The sequence below is a fragment of the Pocillopora verrucosa genome, chromosome 6, assembly GCF_036669915.1.
Source record: "Pocillopora verrucosa isolate sample1 chromosome 6, ASM3666991v2, whole genome shotgun sequence".
Taxonomy (NCBI): Eukaryota; Metazoa; Cnidaria; class Anthozoa; order Scleractinia; family Pocilloporidae; genus Pocillopora; species Pocillopora verrucosa.
The window spans coordinates 24,024,439-24,044,130 of record NC_089317.1 but is presented as its reverse complement, the minus strand read 5'-3'; the positions used below and the strand labels follow the sequence as shown (position 1 = coordinate 24,044,130).

Genomic DNA, 19,692 nt, shown 5'->3' with positions numbered 1-19,692 from the left:
TGACTTCACTTCATTATGTGTAAACTAAAGGTAAATTGCTTTTTGTTAAAGAATCTATCATAATTAGTTCTCTCGTAATACTCTATTTGTACAACATTTCCGTTGAAAGAGCACGGGAATAGTAACAATAATACGCAACTTGGACATTTTCGTATGGACGAGGCCCTAAATGTTAATTTGAATAATAATTTGTTACTGACTCACTAAATTTACACTGATTTATAATGCAGGCTCTTCAATAACGCAGTTTAGGCTTACGGATGAATTTTGCTAGAATCGAGACTCTACGAAAATAACTTTACACGGTGACTGTCTTCTGTTTTGTGGGCGACCACCAACTGCACGCCACACCGAGCATCACAGCCAGTTTATGTGATAAAGGTTTACAGTCAAGTCGCCCGAGGGTCATCTCGCCCGAAGTCATGTCGCCCGAAACCTGAGTCATGTTGCCCGAAATTTTAGTTATGTCGCCCGAAAAAAAAAGTGAAGTCGCCCGAAGAAACAAATACTAAAAATATCAGAATTACAGCTGTTAATAGGCAATAACGTTGAGAAATTTTTATCAGAGAAAAAGTTTCTCAGGCTTACGAAACGTCCGTGAGTAAGAAGCGATTGCATACCAAACGAACAACGCTGCATTTTGTTGTTAGAAACGAACAACATTTCCCTTTGTTGTTAGGGACGAACAACGCTTTAAGAATCTTCATGATGTTGTCGGAAACAAAGAGCGCTTCAGTGATAAAAATGTCTCAAACGTTATTGCCTATTTACAGTCTGAAATTCTGATCTTTTTTGTATTTGTTTCTTCGGGCGGCATTACTAAAATTTCGGGCAACATGACTCAGGTTTCGGGCGACTTGACCGGTTCCTGTGATTAACTATCGCAGGTTCGACCAAGGTTTTGAAAGTCTTTTGTCAAGATGCTATCTTTCAAATCGCTGAAGCCTTCTTCTACGAACTTCATCCAGCGAACTTTCCTGGGGCGTGACGCTTTCCGGGGGGTACGGCGCATGTCTCCCTGTGTATCCGTTAACAACGTGTTCTTGCGGGGGAGCAGAAGGTTCTGGATCCGTAGAGTAGGATTCCGCTATCCCCGAAGGGTACGGTGGAGACTGCGCGAACGCCCCGCCTGTATAGGGAGTAGGATCCGGCAGGCGGGGATAAAGACCTCCTCCCTCTCGAGGGTAGGGTGGAACTTCTTGGGAGGGGTAGGCTGAGGGCCCCTGAGTGGAGTAGGGTGGCGGCCGCGAAGAAACGCCACCAGATGAAGTTGCCGACCGAGAATTATAACGGCCCCCATTTTGAGGGGGGTATGGTGGGGATCCGGAAGATGGCCCTCTTCTCTGAGGCTGTTGGTTATCAGACCACCGAGAGGGCTCCCCTCCTGGGTTATCTAGGCTCTCTCTTATTGCCGTCTGTATCCTTGGGTCATAATCATCCAAGTTTGGCTGTCGATTCATATGTGTTTCTCGGAGGCTTGCCCTTATAGCTTCTCTGAGTTCTTCATCAGCGGAATCATCGTCATCTGGAGGCTGTCTGTTTCGTCTTCGTCCTGTAGAAAGATTGGACTTAAGATGAGGGAGGCTCACTTAAGTTTTGATTAGAGATACTGATGTTTTACAACAAGAACAAGGTTCACCATGGTATTCAGGCACGAGTAGTTGCATTTGTACTTTCAGGCAAGAAACTGTTACCCTTTACACCCTAACATCAATATGCATATTTTCCATAGTGTTCTCCATAAATTTCCCAAGATGCTGAAAGGGAGAACTTGTGAGGAAAAGAGTTTCTATGGTTGATAATCAGTTCCTTTATTCTAGTGATTTGATTGTGTGATTCAGAGATAATATTGCTTAGAGAAATTAGATAATAGTCACTCTTAAAGATCAGAGGGTTAATTACTCCTACGATTTAAAGGTTAATACCAAAACTCTTTATGTGGAGCCTGTTTCAAATAGTTAGTTTATTTCTTGTTAACCTGTTGTCCCCACATGGTAGGTGTATGATTGTCTCATTCTTCTTGTCACTCCTGATCCTAGCAAAAAAGGGAGTTAGCACTTAAAATTCAGGCAAAGAAAAATAATGTACAAATACAAATATAAGTTAAACTCAAAACAACACTTCTTAACCCTTTACACTCTTACTTCAGTATGCATATTCTCCATACCGTTTTCGATAAATTTTCTAGGGCATTGGCAAGGAGAATTGTTTAACAATCAAGAGCTTCTTTAGCAGCTGATCATTTCCTTTCTTCTCCTGATCATAATCTCTGTGCCATTTTCGATAAATTTTCCAGGGCATTGGCAAGGAGAATTGTTTAACAGTCAAGAGCTTCTTTGGCAGCTGATCATTTCCTTTCTTCTCCTGAACATAATCTCTGTACCATTTTCGATAAATTTTCTAGGGCATCGGCAAGAAGAATTGTTTAACAATCAAGAGCTTCTTTAGCAGCTGATCATTTCCCTTCTTCTCCTGACCATAATGTTTGATTCATGGGTAATATGATGGGAAGAAATTAAATGCAAGTCACTTATTAGGGTCAAAGGGTTAGTTGTACCCCTATTTCAGTCTCATCTCAACTGAATGGGGGGCACTTGGAACTAATTTTACCATATCACCCCAATAATTGTTTGCTATAACATAACATACAACACACTTTTCCAAGTAACAGTGATGAATTAAGGTATACATTATGAGAATAACCATTCACAAAATGACCTAAATAGTTAGGGTAAATTTCCAGGAGCATAGTTGTATTGAATTAAATTATTTTTAAAACTTTTGCATGGACACTTAAAAATTAACAGTAAGGAATTGTTAATATTTTCTTTTCACTCATTACAATATTACATGGTTTTGAAGAAAAAAAGGTCTGCATATTAACTCAGTGTTTCAGGCAGTGGCTTTCAAACTTCGAAAAAGAATCGATAGCAGAAACCAGAAACCAGAAACCTGAAAAAGGATTATAAATTATCAGATCATTTTTGGATTCTGCATTCAAAAGAAAAAAAATTATGAGTGATGTGTTTGGTGTAATGTGTTGATTGAATAGGGATGGAGGTTTTCCAACAAAGGAACAGGTCCTGGTTTTTCAAAGGTTGAATAATGCTATCCACAGGATAAATCTCAACATGACAGATAATCTCTATTAAAAATCTATCTGCTGGATAGAAATTTATCTGTTAGATAGAATTATTCAACCTTTATACAACAATTAGTTAAGTTTAAACTTGACTGGTACAGAAAATAAATAACCAAGCAACGATGATGCATTTATTGAAAGATGTTCTTTTCATCTTGTCACAGACATGTGACAAAGAGAAATTTTTTAGTTCTAAGGGCAAAATTAATGTCAGACCACCAGATTTTGGACTTTGATGCTCAACCTTTTAGCCATATGGACTCTCCTATGAGGACAGTTGTTACTGGGTTCAAAGATAACACACCCACTGTATACTGCAATGCTAGGAGCCTTGTGTGAGTAAATAGTAATCCTAATAGTATAAATACAACTACTACTTCTAATGATAATAATACAGAGGATTTAGGTGGAGCTTTTTCTACCAAGTATCCAACAGCACTTTACAATATTGAAAGTTAAATAATAAATTAATTAAGAATAGAATATCAATGAGAGTTAGAACGAAATAGAAAAATGGAATAGAAAAACTAGAATAATAAAGACGTAAAAATTTAAATTCAGTGTTGAGATGAAGAAAGATGTTTTTCATCCATAATAACACAAACATCATTTCAGACAAAATTTAGCTGGCTTTTCCTTAAATAAGGGAAATAACGCTAGTATTGAGTAACTTACCAGCACCACTGATTGTATCCATGATATACTTTAAAGGACCTTTAACGTACATCATTCCAACAAGAATACCAGCTAAATGACCAGTAAATGAGGCATTAGGAACAAGAAGCTGAATGACAATCAACTCCGCCCAACAGGCCCACCTCATTGGTACTGGGAACATACCCATCACCATGGAAACACCAGAAGGAAGGTTGTACGTTGTAAGAACTTTAAGGGCAAAGATGACACCTGAAAAACCCGCAGCACAGGTGTACATGTAAGAAAAGTCCTCAGTTACGTTCGCCAGAACCATGTCTAAAGCAACAAGAACGGTGTTAGTTAAGGCAGTGAATACGGACAAGATGTACAGAAATTTCGGACTTCCCATCCTTGGTTCAAGCGACATGCCCTTCCAAACGAACGAGGCCATGTTGTAGTACAAATGAAAGTCGTTTAAGTGATAAAAGGCAGCGAAAATGATTCGCTTCCAGTCGCCATTGTACCAGACATGATGAGCACTAACACAAGCTTTTCCGAGAGATGGAAGGTTGTTCAAAAGCTGGAGATAAACTGCGACGTTTATACCGATGAAAGTCAGTGTTACAGGAGGAATCCTGTTAAAACCAATGTTGTAGAGCTGGCTGGCCAAAAATAACAATCCGATCCCCGGGGATCTTCTTCGCCCCGGCCGGAACATTGTTCATCATAAAATATCAGGAAGGAAAAGTTCCTTTCTAAAGTCGACCTTTGGCGTATTCGTTTCCCTTTAGCACGTCAAAATACAGGTGTAACTCAGTGACCTTATACTCTATAGTGGCTCCCAAAAAGAAAGGCTCTTCCTTTATACTTTTGTTAATCTGACGTGTCAAAATTAATTTCGATTTCAAAATGCCTTACTCATCACTTTTTCAACCTGCCCGCCATCTTTGGTAGACTCGTCTCAACCAGCACCAGTGTAGTGTTGAAAATTCGCTAAGGCAATCTAAGAATACCAAGAGACTTCTTCATTGAAATGTGACAGAAATAAAATACAAGGGCCAACACTGTTCTCTCGCGCTATGAAAGTGTAAAACTTTGAAATAAAAATAAATATAAAACCTACTCTCACCTCAGTGGGTTTACGCTCCTCTATCGACCAGCGGAAATTTCCGACATTGCACATGTCATATTTGACGAATTGAGGTATACCTAGCCTTCTCCTTGGTGCCTGCTCGCGGTGCACTCAGATCTCCTGACATCTGATACAATAATTTTAAGAAACGGTCGGGCACTTCACTCTTCGATTCAGTCATTCATCCAGAGGAGAGAAGGAAACTAGTATATGTTTGGGGTTAGCTGGGGAGAATCCTCTATATAAGCTTTAATTTCATCTTTGATGCTACATACGGTATCACTGCTGAGGTAAGGTACTTGATTGCAATTTCATTCAGGCCCAAACTTTAACAGGTTTTTAAATAAAAAAAAATAAAAGAAGAAAAAAAAAAAACACCCGCGAACATCTGAAGATTGGTGAAAATCAAAATGGTTTCAAGAAATGATAAAATATCAGCAACAAAAGTAAAAAAACTTTTATTTTTCAGAATCTAGTACAATATCCTAGTCTACCCTTAATCAGGTAGATAGTGGATGCTGAAGGAGTAAGCCTTATGTCACACGCCAGTCTGGACTTTGCACATATGTGAAGTGCGGTGGTTATTGTGTGATTACTGCTTGGCAGCCTATCAATCACTAATGCTTTGTGAATTCCTGACATGTCTTTTGAGTTCACAGAATTTACTCGGAAGGATATTAAATTATTCGTATATAAAATTTAGATTCCTAATATTTGGAGCACCACCAATATCGTCATTGAAACGATAGAACACCGATATTTTCTCGACGTTTCTCGCCTAGTTTTTGAGTAATCTTCGTTCTATCAAATATATGTAGCTTGTATCCGAAAACCAGGGTCGTAATTGTTTACCCTGACGACGATCTCGAGCTGATCACGTGAACTTCACGTGGCCTTCATCATGAAGGAACTATGATGTATGGCTGAAATGGAACAAAGGCGCCCTTTTCGTGACAGACAATGATCCACCTGGGTCGCACAAAGGCCAGGGAAGGGTTTTCATCGAGGGCCTGGGAACAAGAGGAAAAACAACTGGTTACGTTTATAAAACACATCAAATAGACACTGTGGGAACAGTAAAAGACAGTTATGAGTTTGGCTGACATGTGTCGATTTCCAGATTTTTAAAATTCTTTTAATTTCATACATAAACGAAGGTCTCTTTCCCCCGACCCCGCATTGAGAATTTGCGTAAAAAAGAATTCAATTTCCCTTCCTATTTTCAAGTCATTTCATCGGCAAAAATAAGTTCCATGTAATTCTGCATAATTACATAGACTCAGAACAACAGATCGATGTTAGTCTTATTGTGGTAAGTATTGCTTGTAAAACAGTTGCTTAAGAACAAAAGGGAACAGCCAAAGTGCACACTTTACTTACCTCATCAAAGTTTTTGTCCCAATCCTCATTGGTTATGACAAAGTCGACATTATCATTCATATAATCTTCTATAGTTCTGCAGAGAATGTAACAAGAGACATCAAAGATAATTCCGAGGATTGAGAAGAATTTCCGAAAAGAGGACGGTGATTCAGCTCTTTTGACGCCCACAAAAAGTGTTTCACAATCAAACAAATCCCTCACCCATTATAAGCAGTGATGTATCTTATCAACAGTCTTCTGGTCTTGCCATCAATTTCACCATACAGCATGAAATGCTTATGAGAGAAAAAATCAGGTAACAGGGGAAGGTCCTCTGAGCTTGAAATGACTTCGTCAGCAGACTCCGCCTTTCCTGCAAAAAAAAAAAAAAAAAAAAAAAAACGGTGGAGGTCTGGGGACATGTTTTCTAAAAATTTCTTGATGTGATTTATGACAGAAATTTGAGGAGCGTAGAGAGAGATCGGCAACTCCTGGTACATGTTAATAATGAGCCCGTAAGAAATTCTTTCTCGAAAATTGAACAACGTTCTGAGGAGAAAAACAATTTTAGTTCTGATTTTTAATTTGCTGAGATCTTGTATTGATAGGAGCCACGAGTTTAATATTTTGATAAAAAAAAAAGGGATTCGAGGTGTTTCTTTGAAGGCCATCTTTTCCTCCCGTACCTTGTTCGTCATCAGTCGTACCGCCATATATATCTTCGCCTTCACCAGTTTCTTTTTGGATTCTACAAAGATAAAATCAATGAAATGAATACCCATAGTCAGAATGCCTGCCAATGACACCTAAAACCTCCGAAGGGATGTTCGGTTAGGGCTTTTTTCAACTACGTATCGAATTGATTGACTTGGTTTTGCATTGCTAAGCCCTGTGATTGGTCAAGAAAACTCGCTCCGCCCCCTCAACCAATCAGATGCCGTATAAAGACACAATCACGACTTGATCACGCGCGTTTTCCCGCGCTTCAATCAAGTTCTTGGTTTTCACCAAAAGCGCATTAGCTTCTTGTATTCTTGAATTATTTTTCTTTTTTCTGAATGGTCGATGAGGATAATTTTAGTCGCCTTTTTACGACACTTAATTGAAATACGCATAAGCATTTCTTTCTCGCCCGGTTCTTGTTGCCATTACTGTAGTGGCTCATTTGCTTTCAGGTTCTGGTATGCTCACCTTCTTAATTCATCCTCTGTATCATGATCACTGGATGAAGTCTCTTTTGGGCTCAAAGGAGATGGAGCAGTTTCATTTTTACCACTCTTTTCCGGTTGAGGTGATTCGTCGTCAGTTGAACCACCATAAATGTCATCTTCCTCCTCTAATTTCCCGGCTGCATCTTAAAAAAAAATACAGAAAACAGATTTGATTGAAGAAGCCTCGGCAAAGTTACAACAAAATCTAAACCGGCATTTACAATCACCCCATTTTTAATAGTTTTCAAATAATTTTTTTCGTCGCATGTCTGTGTTTGCGAAATGTTTCAGTGCTGTGCGTTACTATCATTCTTCAAAGTAGAGGTTTGTCTCTGAGAAGTGAGTCTGCGTCTACGTACCTTTCTTTTCATTTGGACCCGAGACTTTTGCCACTAGAGTTTTGTCGCTCTCTTCGGGAGTGTCGTCTTTCTGCACGTGAACAAATTGAGTCGTTTTCGTTCAGACCAAATAGAGCAAATTTCGATTTCATGCTTTACATAACCAATGGGCTGACTGAGGATCCAAATGTTTTGTACCACACTTGAGTTGTATACAATAGAAATATTTAGCATCGCGTTTACATGAAACGGCAAACGTCATGTTTCACGTAAAATAGCGTAAACCTTTCTACTTTAGCTTTGCATTAGTTCATGTCACCTCGACATTTGAAGGATTTTTAACGTAAAACTTCATCTGCCCTTATACGACTTACAGGAAATAGTTTTTGGTGCCTTTCTTCCGTCAATAAAATTCTACTCTGTGAAAGAAAAAGTGAAGGAAATCTTACGTACACGGCAACCGTGGAACAGCTTATTTTCACGCAGAAACGCCAAAGCGCAACCCGCAAACGGGAAAAATGGCGGGACGTGGTTACGTGGTCACTCTTGCCCTTCACGTTTCACGTAAACGCGGTGCTAAATCTCCCTAATGATAAAAGTTCACGAGAACACGACCAGCAAATCACGAGCATCACTTATCGCACCTTTGAATTCGCATCACTTGCTGGGGCCTTCTTGTAATTCCGCTCATTTCGGTCACTTCCTGTTTTAGGAGGCGGCCGTGCTGGTTTGGCATCCTCCCCTCCACTGCTCTCATCAGATGAACTACTGTCGCCTGGTAAGTGGTAACTTACAGAAAAAAAGAAAACGTTAACTAATTGGGAGGAAAAGTCGATAATCTGTAAATCGGACGGAACTAGCCGGAATCGAGCGGAAGCGTCCAAATACGGACGAAAGTGGCGGAAACAGGACGGAAATCGACAAAACACTTTTTAACACTCACGAAACACAAACGCAACGCTGCATAAGGGACATCTCCCAATTTCCTGACACAAATGTTCTCGAGTCCTTAATGAAATATGTGGCACAGGAGCGGAGTTACTTACTGTCGAGTGGGCAAGCATCTGCTTTTTTTAAAACAGTCAGTTATCCACTTTTTTGTGACGATCTTTCCTTTCCCTGAAGTTTAGTGAAAAAAAAATTGTGCAAACAAAATAAATCACATTATGACCTTTAACAAGTAAAGAATAAATCTTGTAAGTTATGTGCAGTTCAAGTCATTGCAGAAAATGAAGATTGAAAAAATTCAGGCATCAACAAGGATAAAGTCCTTAGCACCCTGCTTATGGTTACTTTAACCTTTACACCATAATATAAGTATACATATCATATATCAGATATCAGTATGGAGAGGTTCTCCATACTGATATCTTTACACTTCCATTTGTACTGAGAACGAGGAATTTGTTTCTTAATCAGGACCTAGTTTAGTTGGTGATCATTTCCTTTATTCTCATGACCTGAATGTTTGATTCAGTGGTAAGGAGAAATTAGAGGCTGCTGACGATCATGAGTCAGAAGGTTAACTTCGCATCCAAAACTCACCTGTATTTCTTAAGTCACTGACACATACTTGAGATTTAGCGTAAACAACAACTAACCTTTCACTTGGTTGAACTTTGGAGTGTTGGCGAAGGCACAACTACAAAAGGAGAAATATGGGCCATAAAAATTCATTCAGTCCCTTTATGCTACACCGTGTATCTTACCATTTTCAGATTGTCCTTGATTCGGAAAAGGAAAATATCGTTGAAAAGGATCCTACATTCTTATTCATGAGTGGACGGAGATGCTGTAAGAGCGTGCGCCAAAAAAGTTTCAAATTGAGAATACCTCTGGCTTATCAACCAAGTTTGAGGTCCACGCTGTAAGTTAAAAATTGAAGGCGGGCAAAAAGTGTAAGAAGTACGAGGACGAGGCTAATGCCTAAATATATATTTCTACGTTTCTATTGTAGGTCTGACGGCTTTGAAAAAAAAAAATTTCTAGCTCAGTGCACCCAACAGCTTCACATGACTAACGCACGTCGATAGCCAAACGAATCATTTCGAAACCGTCGTACACCTATTAGCACGTTTTAACCCAGAATGTAAAGAAGAAGAAAGATAAACATTTTCATCTACAAAAGGTACTATTAATAGCAAAACTGCTTTGGCAACAAAACAGTTTTAAATGTTAGAGAACCGTGACCGTGCAGAAAGCAGGGTACGGCTCGCTAAGTCGACTTATCACAGCACGCCTCTTACATCAGATGAGTGCATCCTTTTCCCCAGTCCTGTCTGTACTGCGCTCCCATCTGCAATGCCTTTTCGCGAAGATTACCTCGCTCAGGGTTCACAAATCCACTCATAACAAACACTACGCCTTTCTGAAAGAAACCAAAAAACAAATGTATGGAGCAATAAGAGACCCATTAGAGCCTATAATAAACTGTTATGTTTAAGAATGAGGTCAAAGCACAAACAAGCTGAGGCGTGAAGTGTGGATTTTACAATTAAGCCTAACGTTACCATAATTTCACCAAAAGGAACAGAACTTTCGTCACGAATAGGAGAGTCTGAAAAAAAGCAACAAAAAGTTATCTATTGCCTGATAATTTTGTCACCGGTTTGCCTTTTCTATAAATGTTGTGGAGGTGTCAAAATGAATACAGTCGTAAAATAGGTTGTGGTTTTTCATCCTGGTAAATAACAGATCAAAAGAGAAATAAAAGCGTTTGTCTCACGATGTGGTCGCTTCAGATATGGATCGCGACCTTTCGACTGCATACTGCTGGTCTTCTTCAGACGGTCATGGTGAAACAATTTTGAAAAATTAATCTCTGGTTATGTCCTTTTACCTCTTTTTTTCTTGTATGGTGGTGCTGGTTTATTATCATTTTTCTCTTTTGGTGAATCTTCATGCTTCCGTTTGGTGCTCTGAAAGACAAAAATATAAAAACTTCAATTAACAAGCGTTCACCTAGCACAATACTTCATAACGCGACTCTATCAGTATGCAAAAATCCCGCGCAATTAGTAAAAATCGAGGGCGGTTTCAAGACAGAATAGTGAAAAATTAACAATTAAATCCAAATTCCTCGAGTGGCAAGTGAACCACGGCTGGTTAATTCAACGACCGAACAGAACAAAATAATGTAAAACCTATGCGGAGGCAAAAAGATTATTTAACATAAGGAGACAGCCGTCCTGACCGCGTGAAAACGTGATTGATCAAGTAACTGAATGGAAAACTGGTGCAACTCTTTTAACCGATTACCGAGCACAGAGAAACAAACCAATTTCCAAATACTTTTAATCACTCTCAAGTAAGAACCTACCTCACTTGTTTTCCTATTAGAATACCTCTCGCCCGGTTTTGGGGAAGATCTACCACCAATTTTGTCTGCTCTGTCTCTGGCCACTGGTTGTCTGTCCGAGGCTACTGAGTGTGTCTCTCTATCCCCTGACTGTCCATCCTTTGTTGATGGGTGCCTGTGATTCTGAGCAGTGCTGGCAGCAATTGTTCTTTTGTCGACTGAAGAAATGACTGTTGATGCTGCTGCTCGAACTTCAGCTGCAGTGGACATGGATGGCGGAGAGCTTTTCTTTTGAAATTTTTTGAAAAAGAGATTTCCAGAAGAAATTTTTTTCTCTTCAGTGTCACTATCATCTTTTAATGTAAAACGTCCAAGTCTCTTTGAAGCCTGAAATGATTTTAAGGAAATCATGATCATATTGGTCAGAGCTTTTCAAAAAAAAGTTAGCCATGTTGTGCTAAAGAATGAGCCAGGAACATGATATAAATGAACCACATTTGTCAAAAGAAGTAAGCCTATCACCAAAAGAACATTTGAACATCAAAACATTTACTAAATCTAAGAACTACTGGCTTGACTTCAAAGACAACCTACACTAAAAAAAAAAAAGGTTATTTAAGAGAGCTTTTATGGTTGGCAGCCCATAATAAGCATTCTTATCAAAGTGAAGCAGTGAGTTATGCTTTGACATAGGAGTAGAACTTTTTACTTTTTTTGATCTCAGGGATTTACATCTTGCAAAATTCTTGTGAAGTTCAATTTAATTTTTATTTATGGAAATCAAGATTGCATACAAGTAAGGCTATAACCTACTTTAAAAGAAGAAAATAATCCTTCACGTACTATTTCAATCTGTATTGAAAAGTCTCGCCAAGGAGCCATGCAGAGAGATGTGAAGTAAAAAGTTCTTTGTCACAGAGGTGATTTTTGATACTCACTGTCACTGGAGTGTGAGGCATTGCTTCCTTTGTGGCTTGAGAGTCATCATCCATGTCATCAGGAGGAGAATGGAGGTTTATGAAGGACAGACCATAACGTTCATTCTAAAGAATGGTGAAAAAAAAGCTATTATAACATTTGCATTTTGGAATTTTTATCGATTTTGGAATTTTTTACAGATGATTTCATTAGTTTTGCATTTTTTTCTATTTTTGTTACATTTTTTTTTCCTCTGCTGTTAAGTTAAGGTTAGGTTCTATTTCATTGCCAAAACCAACAATGTGTATTACCTTGTTAAATGGTTGGGTGCAAACCAACTTGACCCTGTCCCACTTCTGAGTTGCTACTGGTTTGGAGAGCTTATCAACACCTGATGAAGGAAGAAGAGTATTTTAAGTCTAATAATTAATTTCAAATAAAACAAATAGAATAAAAATGAAAAGCAGTAAAATCAGACAAGCTCAAAGCTACATGGGCATGGCAATCATATCCTAATTTAGTAACTGAGAAAGTAGGGTGACCATAAATCTGTAAATCACAAGAGAGATTTTGTAAGTAACTTCTCCTAACCATATCAAAACAATGTCCTGCAGACAGGTGCAGTGGTCTCCCTTATTTTAAGCTGGGTAGAGCAATGACCAGCTCAACTTTTAAGATTTCCAAGTGATTTTAGGTGGTAATGAGAGGTTCTACAAGCTGTTAATTTTACTGGTTGAAAAGGAGAAAACTGCAAGTGATAAGAATAATTAAAATTATCAACTTTAAGACAGTCTGTTGATTTAGAACCAAATCATCAATTGTGTCATAAGATGTAATGTAGTATGTTTGACTGTCTTTTTACCAATTTAATGGCCCAGGCTGGATGTTGGGAGAACACAACAAACCTTTGTGAATCACCTGCCCCTGACTGGTGATTTGTAAGCTTTGGTTGTGTTCTCCCGCTATATCAGGTAGGTTATTGCACTAGTAAATCAACAGAAAAAGTGGTCTATTACTATATGTTTACCGGTGCAATAAATGATACTGAGGTTTTTGACTAAAAAAAAAAGGGTGAAGTTCCCCTCTGATAGAGTGTTACTAGAGAACAGTAGAACAATGAAATATTCTTTGCCAAACCCAAACTCTGATGCAATCAAACATGATGAATAGATAGCTCATGCTTACCAAACATCCTCACTCTATAGGTGCTGGTAAAGGATTTACTTTCAGCTGGGCTCATAAAGGACGATGCAACAAGAAGAACCTAAAAATAGTACATAAAATTCATCACATTCAAAACTTGCACCTCTGGATACAGTCACGTAATTCAATAAACTTCATATCTGGTTTAAATCTTGTATGATCTTTTAATAAAATTTTCAAAACACTTGGAAATCAATTTTCCATTATACGTTTTTTGCTGGTTTGTCTCCGATTATCCATGTCCTTTTCCCTAGCAAAGCTTCCTATCATTGGCTGCCTTTTTATCCAAACAATTGATAAACTGCAGTCATTTGAAGCATTTAAATCAAATCTAAAACTGTGCACTTGTTTTTGACTGCACAAGATGGAGTACATAGTAGTATCCAATAGAAGAAAACAAACAAACAAACAGAATGTAACAGAATAAAACTAGAGCAAAAAAATTATTTCAAAAACTTGGACTTCACCTGAAATTGTTCATCAGAGCTCCAAGAAGATCTTCCAACTAACACTTCCACAAGTGCTGAACCATTGTTACCTAGACAGTAATGATTTATGTTGAAGCAACTGAAAGTGATAAACCCTCCTCATGACTTCAATACATTGTCTACCAGACAGATGATTAAAATGAACAAACTTGATGACTGGAGGACATATTCTAAACAAACTTAGGTAGAAATGTTTGGCAGCTAACACGGAAATGAATTAAAGGACCTCTTTTAAGGATATAAACAACACCATCCCGGAAAAAGATTACAAACAAGTTCAAGCCTAGAGTTTAACGAGTGCAACAATTATATCATTCCCTACTTCTAGAAGCGACAGGTACCAACCTATGTCGATGGAATGTATCTGCGTTGCTTTCTCAAGCTATAGTGGAAAAAAAATTCAAGTCTTAAAATCATACAAGAGCATTCAAAGTGTTACTAGTCCATGCGAGCCTGCTAAGTCCTAACACAGAGAGTACAAATAACACCGACACTCAATAGGTTTGAAGTTACACAAATATCATTTTCACAAAATTTACCTCCAAAATAACAGAAGCTTGTTTCTCTCCTGGAGATGCACACCTCCATTTCCTATACGTTTCTGATTTAAGTAGGTTTTGTGCTGGTTGTGTCTAGGAATAACAAAGTTGTGAAATCAGGATTTAATTTATGAAGGGGAAGTTGTTGATTCAACTTCTAGATGTAGCTGCTTTTCACAAGTAAAGTGAAACATTTCGAACTTACCACATCTTCGCTGCTGAAGGATAACACATGCCTGGGACGAATAAGAGGCATGCCTCTATCGTTTATTTGACTGACAAATCGTCAAATTTTATAAACGCAAATTTAGACGTGGTTGCTCGTTAAATGCAAAACTCACTCAGGCGTTCCTTGTTCTGCACGGTTGAGCTCTGGACTCCAGTTTTTTTACGTCATTTTCCCGCCAACTTCCTGTAGGCACACGCGCCGCTGGCTGCTCTACACGCTGCCACTACATGTGACTTTTCCGCATGCTCAACCTTCGCCAGAATCTTGCAGAAAAACCCTCTGGTGAACCACATCCCTTCTTGGAAAACTCCTTTTCTTCTATTCTACAAAAATGTCAACAAATAGACGATTTTACATAGGTAAGTGGAGGCAACTGTCCGTAAACTGGAACTAAATATATTGGCATAACAGAGCCTGTTCAGCTTGGAACGAGGTTGTTTGTTGTGACAAGCGTTCACGTGGTTTGTTCTCAGCTCCCACCCGTCTTGCTTTTAAACGAACGGCTTTATTATGTTTGAGAAGTCGCATTCATGATTTTCGCGCAATTATGTGGCTGCGAAATCTCCTTCGAATTATTTAGCTTTGTTGCCGTGTTTGTCACAGTTTCGAAATTAATTGAGACAGATAAGCCTGGAAATCACTCCATGAATTTAAAACAGCTGCAAGCACTCTAAGATGCCACAGAAAGCGTTTTTAACGGCATGAAAAGTCCATAGGTTTATTAAAAAAACACAGAGAGGATTGCAATCTTGGCCCCTAGCATGTTAATTTCTCTTTAGCTCGCAGTGAAACATGAAACTGCATACAACACTCCATATATGTGCAAACCCCTCTTTACGTGCGCTCATGCACAGCACTTCAATACGTGATATTCACGTTACTTGAAGATTAAGTTGACTTCTTACCTCACAAAAAGGCAATGGCTTCAGCATTCCACATCACAACATTAATGTTTTCACCCTGAAGTCAGATTTAAAATGGATTTAAAAAACTCACATCCAGTGTTAACACATGCCTACAGGCTAATTTCTCATTCCATTCCATTTCAAGAATTTAAATTTGGAAATAGCATGCCTTTGAATCAAATCAGCAGACAGGTACACAAAATATTTTCAAAATACCCTTGGTATTCTATTTGAGCTTTGCATTGCAAGTGTCTGTTGTTGTCTTTTCCTTGTTATTATCCATATTTTGTTTAATTTGTAGGCAATCTCTCTTTGAAAGTGACTAAAGATGACCTCCGCCATCACTTTGGTTTAGACAGCACGCCTTACTTGAGATCAAATTCATGGATTGAATTATCTGTGGAACGTCCAGGAATGTCTCATGGGTTTGGATTCATTAATGTACCAGAGCAACTGGCAAGTAAGTTTTGAGTGTAATAGTGAGAGGTTAAGTCTGTTCACAAGCCAAGTGGTAAAATGGTACTTAATACAGTACACAGAACTTGAACTGTGCTATCACCTTGCTTGCAAACTTGATAAAACTTTGAGGCTTTATTGTATTCCAGGTCACTTACTTCAGCTGAATGGAACAAAACTTTATGACAGATTCATCAAAGTTGAACCAGCTAATACTCAAATGGGAGGTCGCAGGAGCAAAGTCTCTATTCCTTCAATGTTTCCATCTTCATATGTAATGCCAATTCCACAACTGGCTAACTATCCCTATGGAATGAACCAGTATAGTAATAACATGAAGGGTCGACGGAACAGGCAATTTCCTCAAGGGCCAAATGAAATAGTGACTGTTCCAGAAGATAAAATTTTACAGCTTATTGATGTTGGTGTCAATCTGCCAAACAAGGCGTAAGTCAAACTAACTAACTTTGTTATATGGCCAGGCAGTCCTGAGGTAAATCGCAAGTGTTCAGTTTTCAGACCAAAGATGAACTTTTTCGAATCATTTGACATTCTCTGCCAGAAAAAAATTAAAACACAGAAAATCACTTAGTAACAAAATAATAACTTCTTTGTTGAAGTAGTTTTCATTCTATTTTTTAAGGATTTAAAGTTTTATGTAAGCTATGTTTTAAAATCAACTTGACTGTTATTTTGCATTTTCACTGCAGATTTTCAAGAGATATACGAAATGTCATAGAACAAGCAGATTTAGTGGGAATAAAAAAAATGATTTTAACAGGGAACACTTTACAGATGAGTCAGTCAGCTGTTCTTCATGCTAAGGCACATCCTCATGTCTTATATGCATCTGTCGGTGTACACCCTCATTTCACAACAAAAGAATGGAATGAAAAAACAGCCAGGGAGATTAAAGAATTGGCAAAAGACCCGGTAGTCGTTGCTATTGGTGAGGTTGGTTTGGACTTCCATAGAAATTATTCAGATGAAAAGGCACAAGTTGAAGCATTTACAAAACAGGTAAGCCCTTGGGTATTTAGTTCATTGAAATTGTTGACAAAACCAGCAATAACGATTTCTTTTTGATAACACAACAGGTTGAAATTGCTTGTGAGGTTCAGAAACCTCTCTTAGCGCATGAGCGGGCATCGCACCAGAAGTTTATTGAGGTGTTGAGTCACTTCAGTGGCAGGTTGCCTTCAATTGTGATTCACTGTTTCACTGGTAGTGTCTCTGAAATGAGTGCCTATGTTGCCATGGGATTTTACATTGGAATTTGTGGCTTTATTTGCAAAGGTTAGTTGAACTGAGTTTCTTTTGAGGGCACTGACTAGTTTATCCGAAAGTCTATACCTGAGCTGAATGGCCCACAAGGGAGCTTATCTTAGTCTCCATGAAATGAAGCAACCAGCAGTTTTGTTACTCCCTTTGGGCGAAGGCTTTTTCAAGCATCTATTTACATTATTGCATAGAGAGAGGTGTTGTGAGAGTGATGTGTCTTACCAAAGAACTCAGCAAAATGACCTGGCTCAGTTAAGAACCCAAACCCTTAGACCTGGAGTTAACCATTAGGCCACCATGCCTCCTTCCAGTAAATCCTTACTTGTGAGAGTTAACCCTTGTGAATTTGATTATCTGATACTTCAAATCTCCTCACCTTCTTGAAAAAAAAGAGAAAAAAGAAAAACTTATATATTTTTGTTTCTTATAGGGTCATTTTCTTCAATACTTTAACTTCTTTTAATTTTTGCGATATGATGACATTATTAGTTGTCTTACCCTGAGAATATAACATTATATACTTGCAATAATCCCATGGTAATAATTTTCTTTTGCTTTTGGCTAAAAACAGGAGAAAAAGTAAACAAAGATCTTTAGTTTACCCACCCAAAAAGGAATAACTAAAAACTTTTTCCATGGTTGCAGACAGTCCAGGCAAAGCATTAAGAGATGCTCTTAAAGAAGGTGTTTTACCACTAGACAGGATTCTCCTCGAAAGTGATGCTCCTTATATGATTCCAAATGCTCCTGAGAAGGAGTTGGACGATGTATGCAAATCACTTCTTAAAAGGTGTCAGCCAGGACGGAATGAGCCTTGTACTCTTCCTATTGTGGCCCACACTGTTGCAAAATGTCTTGGGGTTGATGCTGAAGAGGTAGCACGAGCATCAACTGAAAATGCAAGGCGGGTTTTTGACCTGAAGTTACCTGTTCCTACCACACAACCTGCACCCACTGCCATGGGGTCTGAATAAATGCTGCATTGTACAAAGATGATAAAAACTACTGCACTTAGTCTAAGTATATAACATTTATCTATCTCTTTCAGAATGAACATTATGATACATGTAGTCATGCTTAGACAGTTGGTTATTATCTATGCAGGAAGTATTGGTAGTAAAGGCTCTTCCCTTCTTAATTAAAGCAGAATTAAGTCATTATTCATGCTAAACCTGCTGCCAGACCTTCAGAGAAGTTTTCACTGGTGGTACCTGCTTTACAATTCCCCCAACTTAATATTTTTTTTGTCTTAAAAATGCCATTTGTTGTCTAAAAAATCCAATCAGACATGGAAGTGGAAAGGAAGTATTTGAAAGATTAGTAATCTGTTACTTTACCAGGTCATTTTTGACAGAGTAAAGCGAAAATGCAAGACGAAGTCAGGAGTTATGCTGACTGATTATTGTGCAATAGAATTAACCCTTTAACTCCCTGATTAAATTTGTATTTCTCCTTACTGTCAACCATACAATTTTTATGTTCAGAGAATTTAGTATTGGATCAACCAATTATCCATAAAGTTATATTTTTCTTTATTCTCATCACTTATCTGATTGATATTGTAATGATAATTTAAGGAGAAATTCTGTCTTGGTCACTCATGGGAGTCACAGGGTTAATGCAGGGTCTCAATGATTATTGCAACACATTTTAAATTTATCCTCATTTATAGCCAAGCTAAGGAATATTTTGACCCATCAATAGGTTAAATATAAACAGTTACAATTTTGACAGAGTTAAAAAGTACAATTGAAGAGTATATTCAAAAGTTAACTGAAAACTATAGATAACAATGTTTCAAAGATGTTTAATATAATGTTTTGTTTATTTACAAAAGTTAAAAAGTTGAAAAGAAAGAAAAAGCACCATCTACAGAATGCAGTTAACCATCTTTTCAGTCTTGTAGAGCTAGAATACTTCTTAAGGTGTCAGGATTTTGCTTTTTTCTACAGACAGTTGTGTTTGCTAATGTACTGTGTATTCCATCCAAGCAGATATTTAAGTAGCATCCATACAAAGGGTGTTTTTGTTAAATATGAAAAGAAAGCAACCATTAAACTTTGGTGTTGGTTTTAAATCTTGGCTTACTTAATCTATTATCTCTATTATTGTCAGTGGCATGTGAATCCAAAGAGGCTGAATTGTTACTCTTGTTACCTCTGGTTACTGCAAAGTAAGTTGCTTTGTTAAAAAAAAATGTGAAATAATTATTTTTATCACAGGTATTAAACATTGTTGATATTTATAGTGAGAGTTGAATTTTGTAGATAAGCAACATGGTGTAATTTTTCTCAACAGATTTGTATGCTTTTGAGGGTTTTTGTTTTTTTCTGTGCCTACTGTTAGAGTTGTTTGCTCCATGATTTATCTCCCCTCCTTTTGAATATAGTGGAAAACTGAATCTCTAGTTTTTTTCAGTGAAAATTTTTTTTTAGTTAGGACATTTGGATGAAACTGAAATTTTTAAATTATGTCTGATATTGCAAAGAGAAGATCCAAAGCATCCCTATATTAGAAACATTGAGTGTTCCCTAAAAAATAAAATGCCCCTTTG

At 37.9% G+C, this 19,692-nt stretch overlaps 3 protein-coding genes across 6 annotated transcripts; 1 reads left to right on the top strand and 2 right to left on the bottom strand.

Moving 5' to 3' along the window:
- Positions 1 to 39: 39 nt before the first annotated feature.
- Positions 40 to 4,959, bottom strand: LOC131770799 (rhomboid-related protein 4-like). 3 transcript variants are annotated; one of them, XM_059086536.2, is made up of 4 exons: positions 4,908 to 4,959; positions 3,818 to 4,781; positions 1,979 to 2,035; positions 40 to 1,552 (listed from the first exon to the last, which is right to left on the bottom strand). In XM_059086536.2, exons 2-4 carry the CDS (start codon positions 4,494 to 4,496, stop codon positions 924 to 926), a joined length of 1,365 nt encoding a protein of 454 aa, XP_058942519.2. In that variant the 5' UTR covers positions 4,497 to 4,781; positions 4,908 to 4,959; the 3' UTR covers positions 40 to 923. The 3 variants fall into 3 exon arrangements, with proteins under 3 accessions (XP_058942519.2, XP_058942511.2, XP_066024080.1); XM_059086528.2 differs by lacking the exon at positions 4,908 to 4,959 and having other exon boundaries at positions 3,818 to 4,901; XM_066167983.1 differs by lacking the exon at positions 4,908 to 4,959 and having other exon boundaries at positions 1,979 to 2,029; positions 3,818 to 4,901.
- A 393-nt stretch (positions 4,960 to 5,352) lies between these two features.
- LOC131770353 (DNA repair protein XRCC1-like) lies at positions 5,353 to 14,629 on the bottom strand. Its single transcript, XM_059086068.2, has 20 exons — positions 14,473 to 14,629; positions 14,268 to 14,360; positions 14,074 to 14,110; positions 13,708 to 13,778; positions 13,223 to 13,301; positions 12,349 to 12,428; positions 12,058 to 12,162; positions 11,141 to 11,506; positions 10,661 to 10,739; positions 10,332 to 10,378; positions 10,068 to 10,189; positions 9,423 to 9,463; positions 8,868 to 8,940; positions 8,466 to 8,610; positions 7,843 to 7,912; positions 7,464 to 7,626; positions 6,959 to 7,020; positions 6,495 to 6,645; positions 6,291 to 6,366; positions 5,353 to 5,920 (listed from the first exon to the last, which is right to left on the bottom strand). The coding sequence occupies exons 1-20, from the start codon at positions 14,521 to 14,523 to the stop codon at positions 5,810 to 5,812; spliced, it is 2,022 nt and encodes a 673-aa protein (XP_058942051.2). The 5' UTR covers positions 14,524 to 14,629; the 3' UTR covers positions 5,353 to 5,809.
- Positions 14,630 to 14,699: 70 nt separating this feature from the next.
- Positions 14,700 to 19,346, top strand: LOC131770585 (3'-5' ssDNA/RNA exonuclease TatD). Of its 2 annotated transcripts, none has more exons than XM_059086308.2 (6): positions 14,700 to 14,855; positions 15,703 to 15,861; positions 16,007 to 16,304; positions 16,568 to 16,877; positions 16,955 to 17,153; positions 17,784 to 19,346. In XM_059086308.2, the coding sequence occupies exons 1-6, from the start codon at positions 14,828 to 14,830 to the stop codon at positions 18,110 to 18,112; spliced, it is 1,323 nt and encodes a 440-aa protein (XP_058942291.2). In that variant the 5' UTR covers positions 14,700 to 14,827; the 3' UTR covers positions 18,113 to 19,346. The 2 variants fall into 2 exon arrangements, with proteins under 2 accessions (XP_058942291.2, XP_066024781.1); XM_066168684.1 differs by lacking the exon at positions 14,700 to 14,855 and adding an exon at positions 14,889 to 15,593.
- The last annotated feature ends 346 nt before the right edge of the window (positions 19,347 to 19,692 follow it).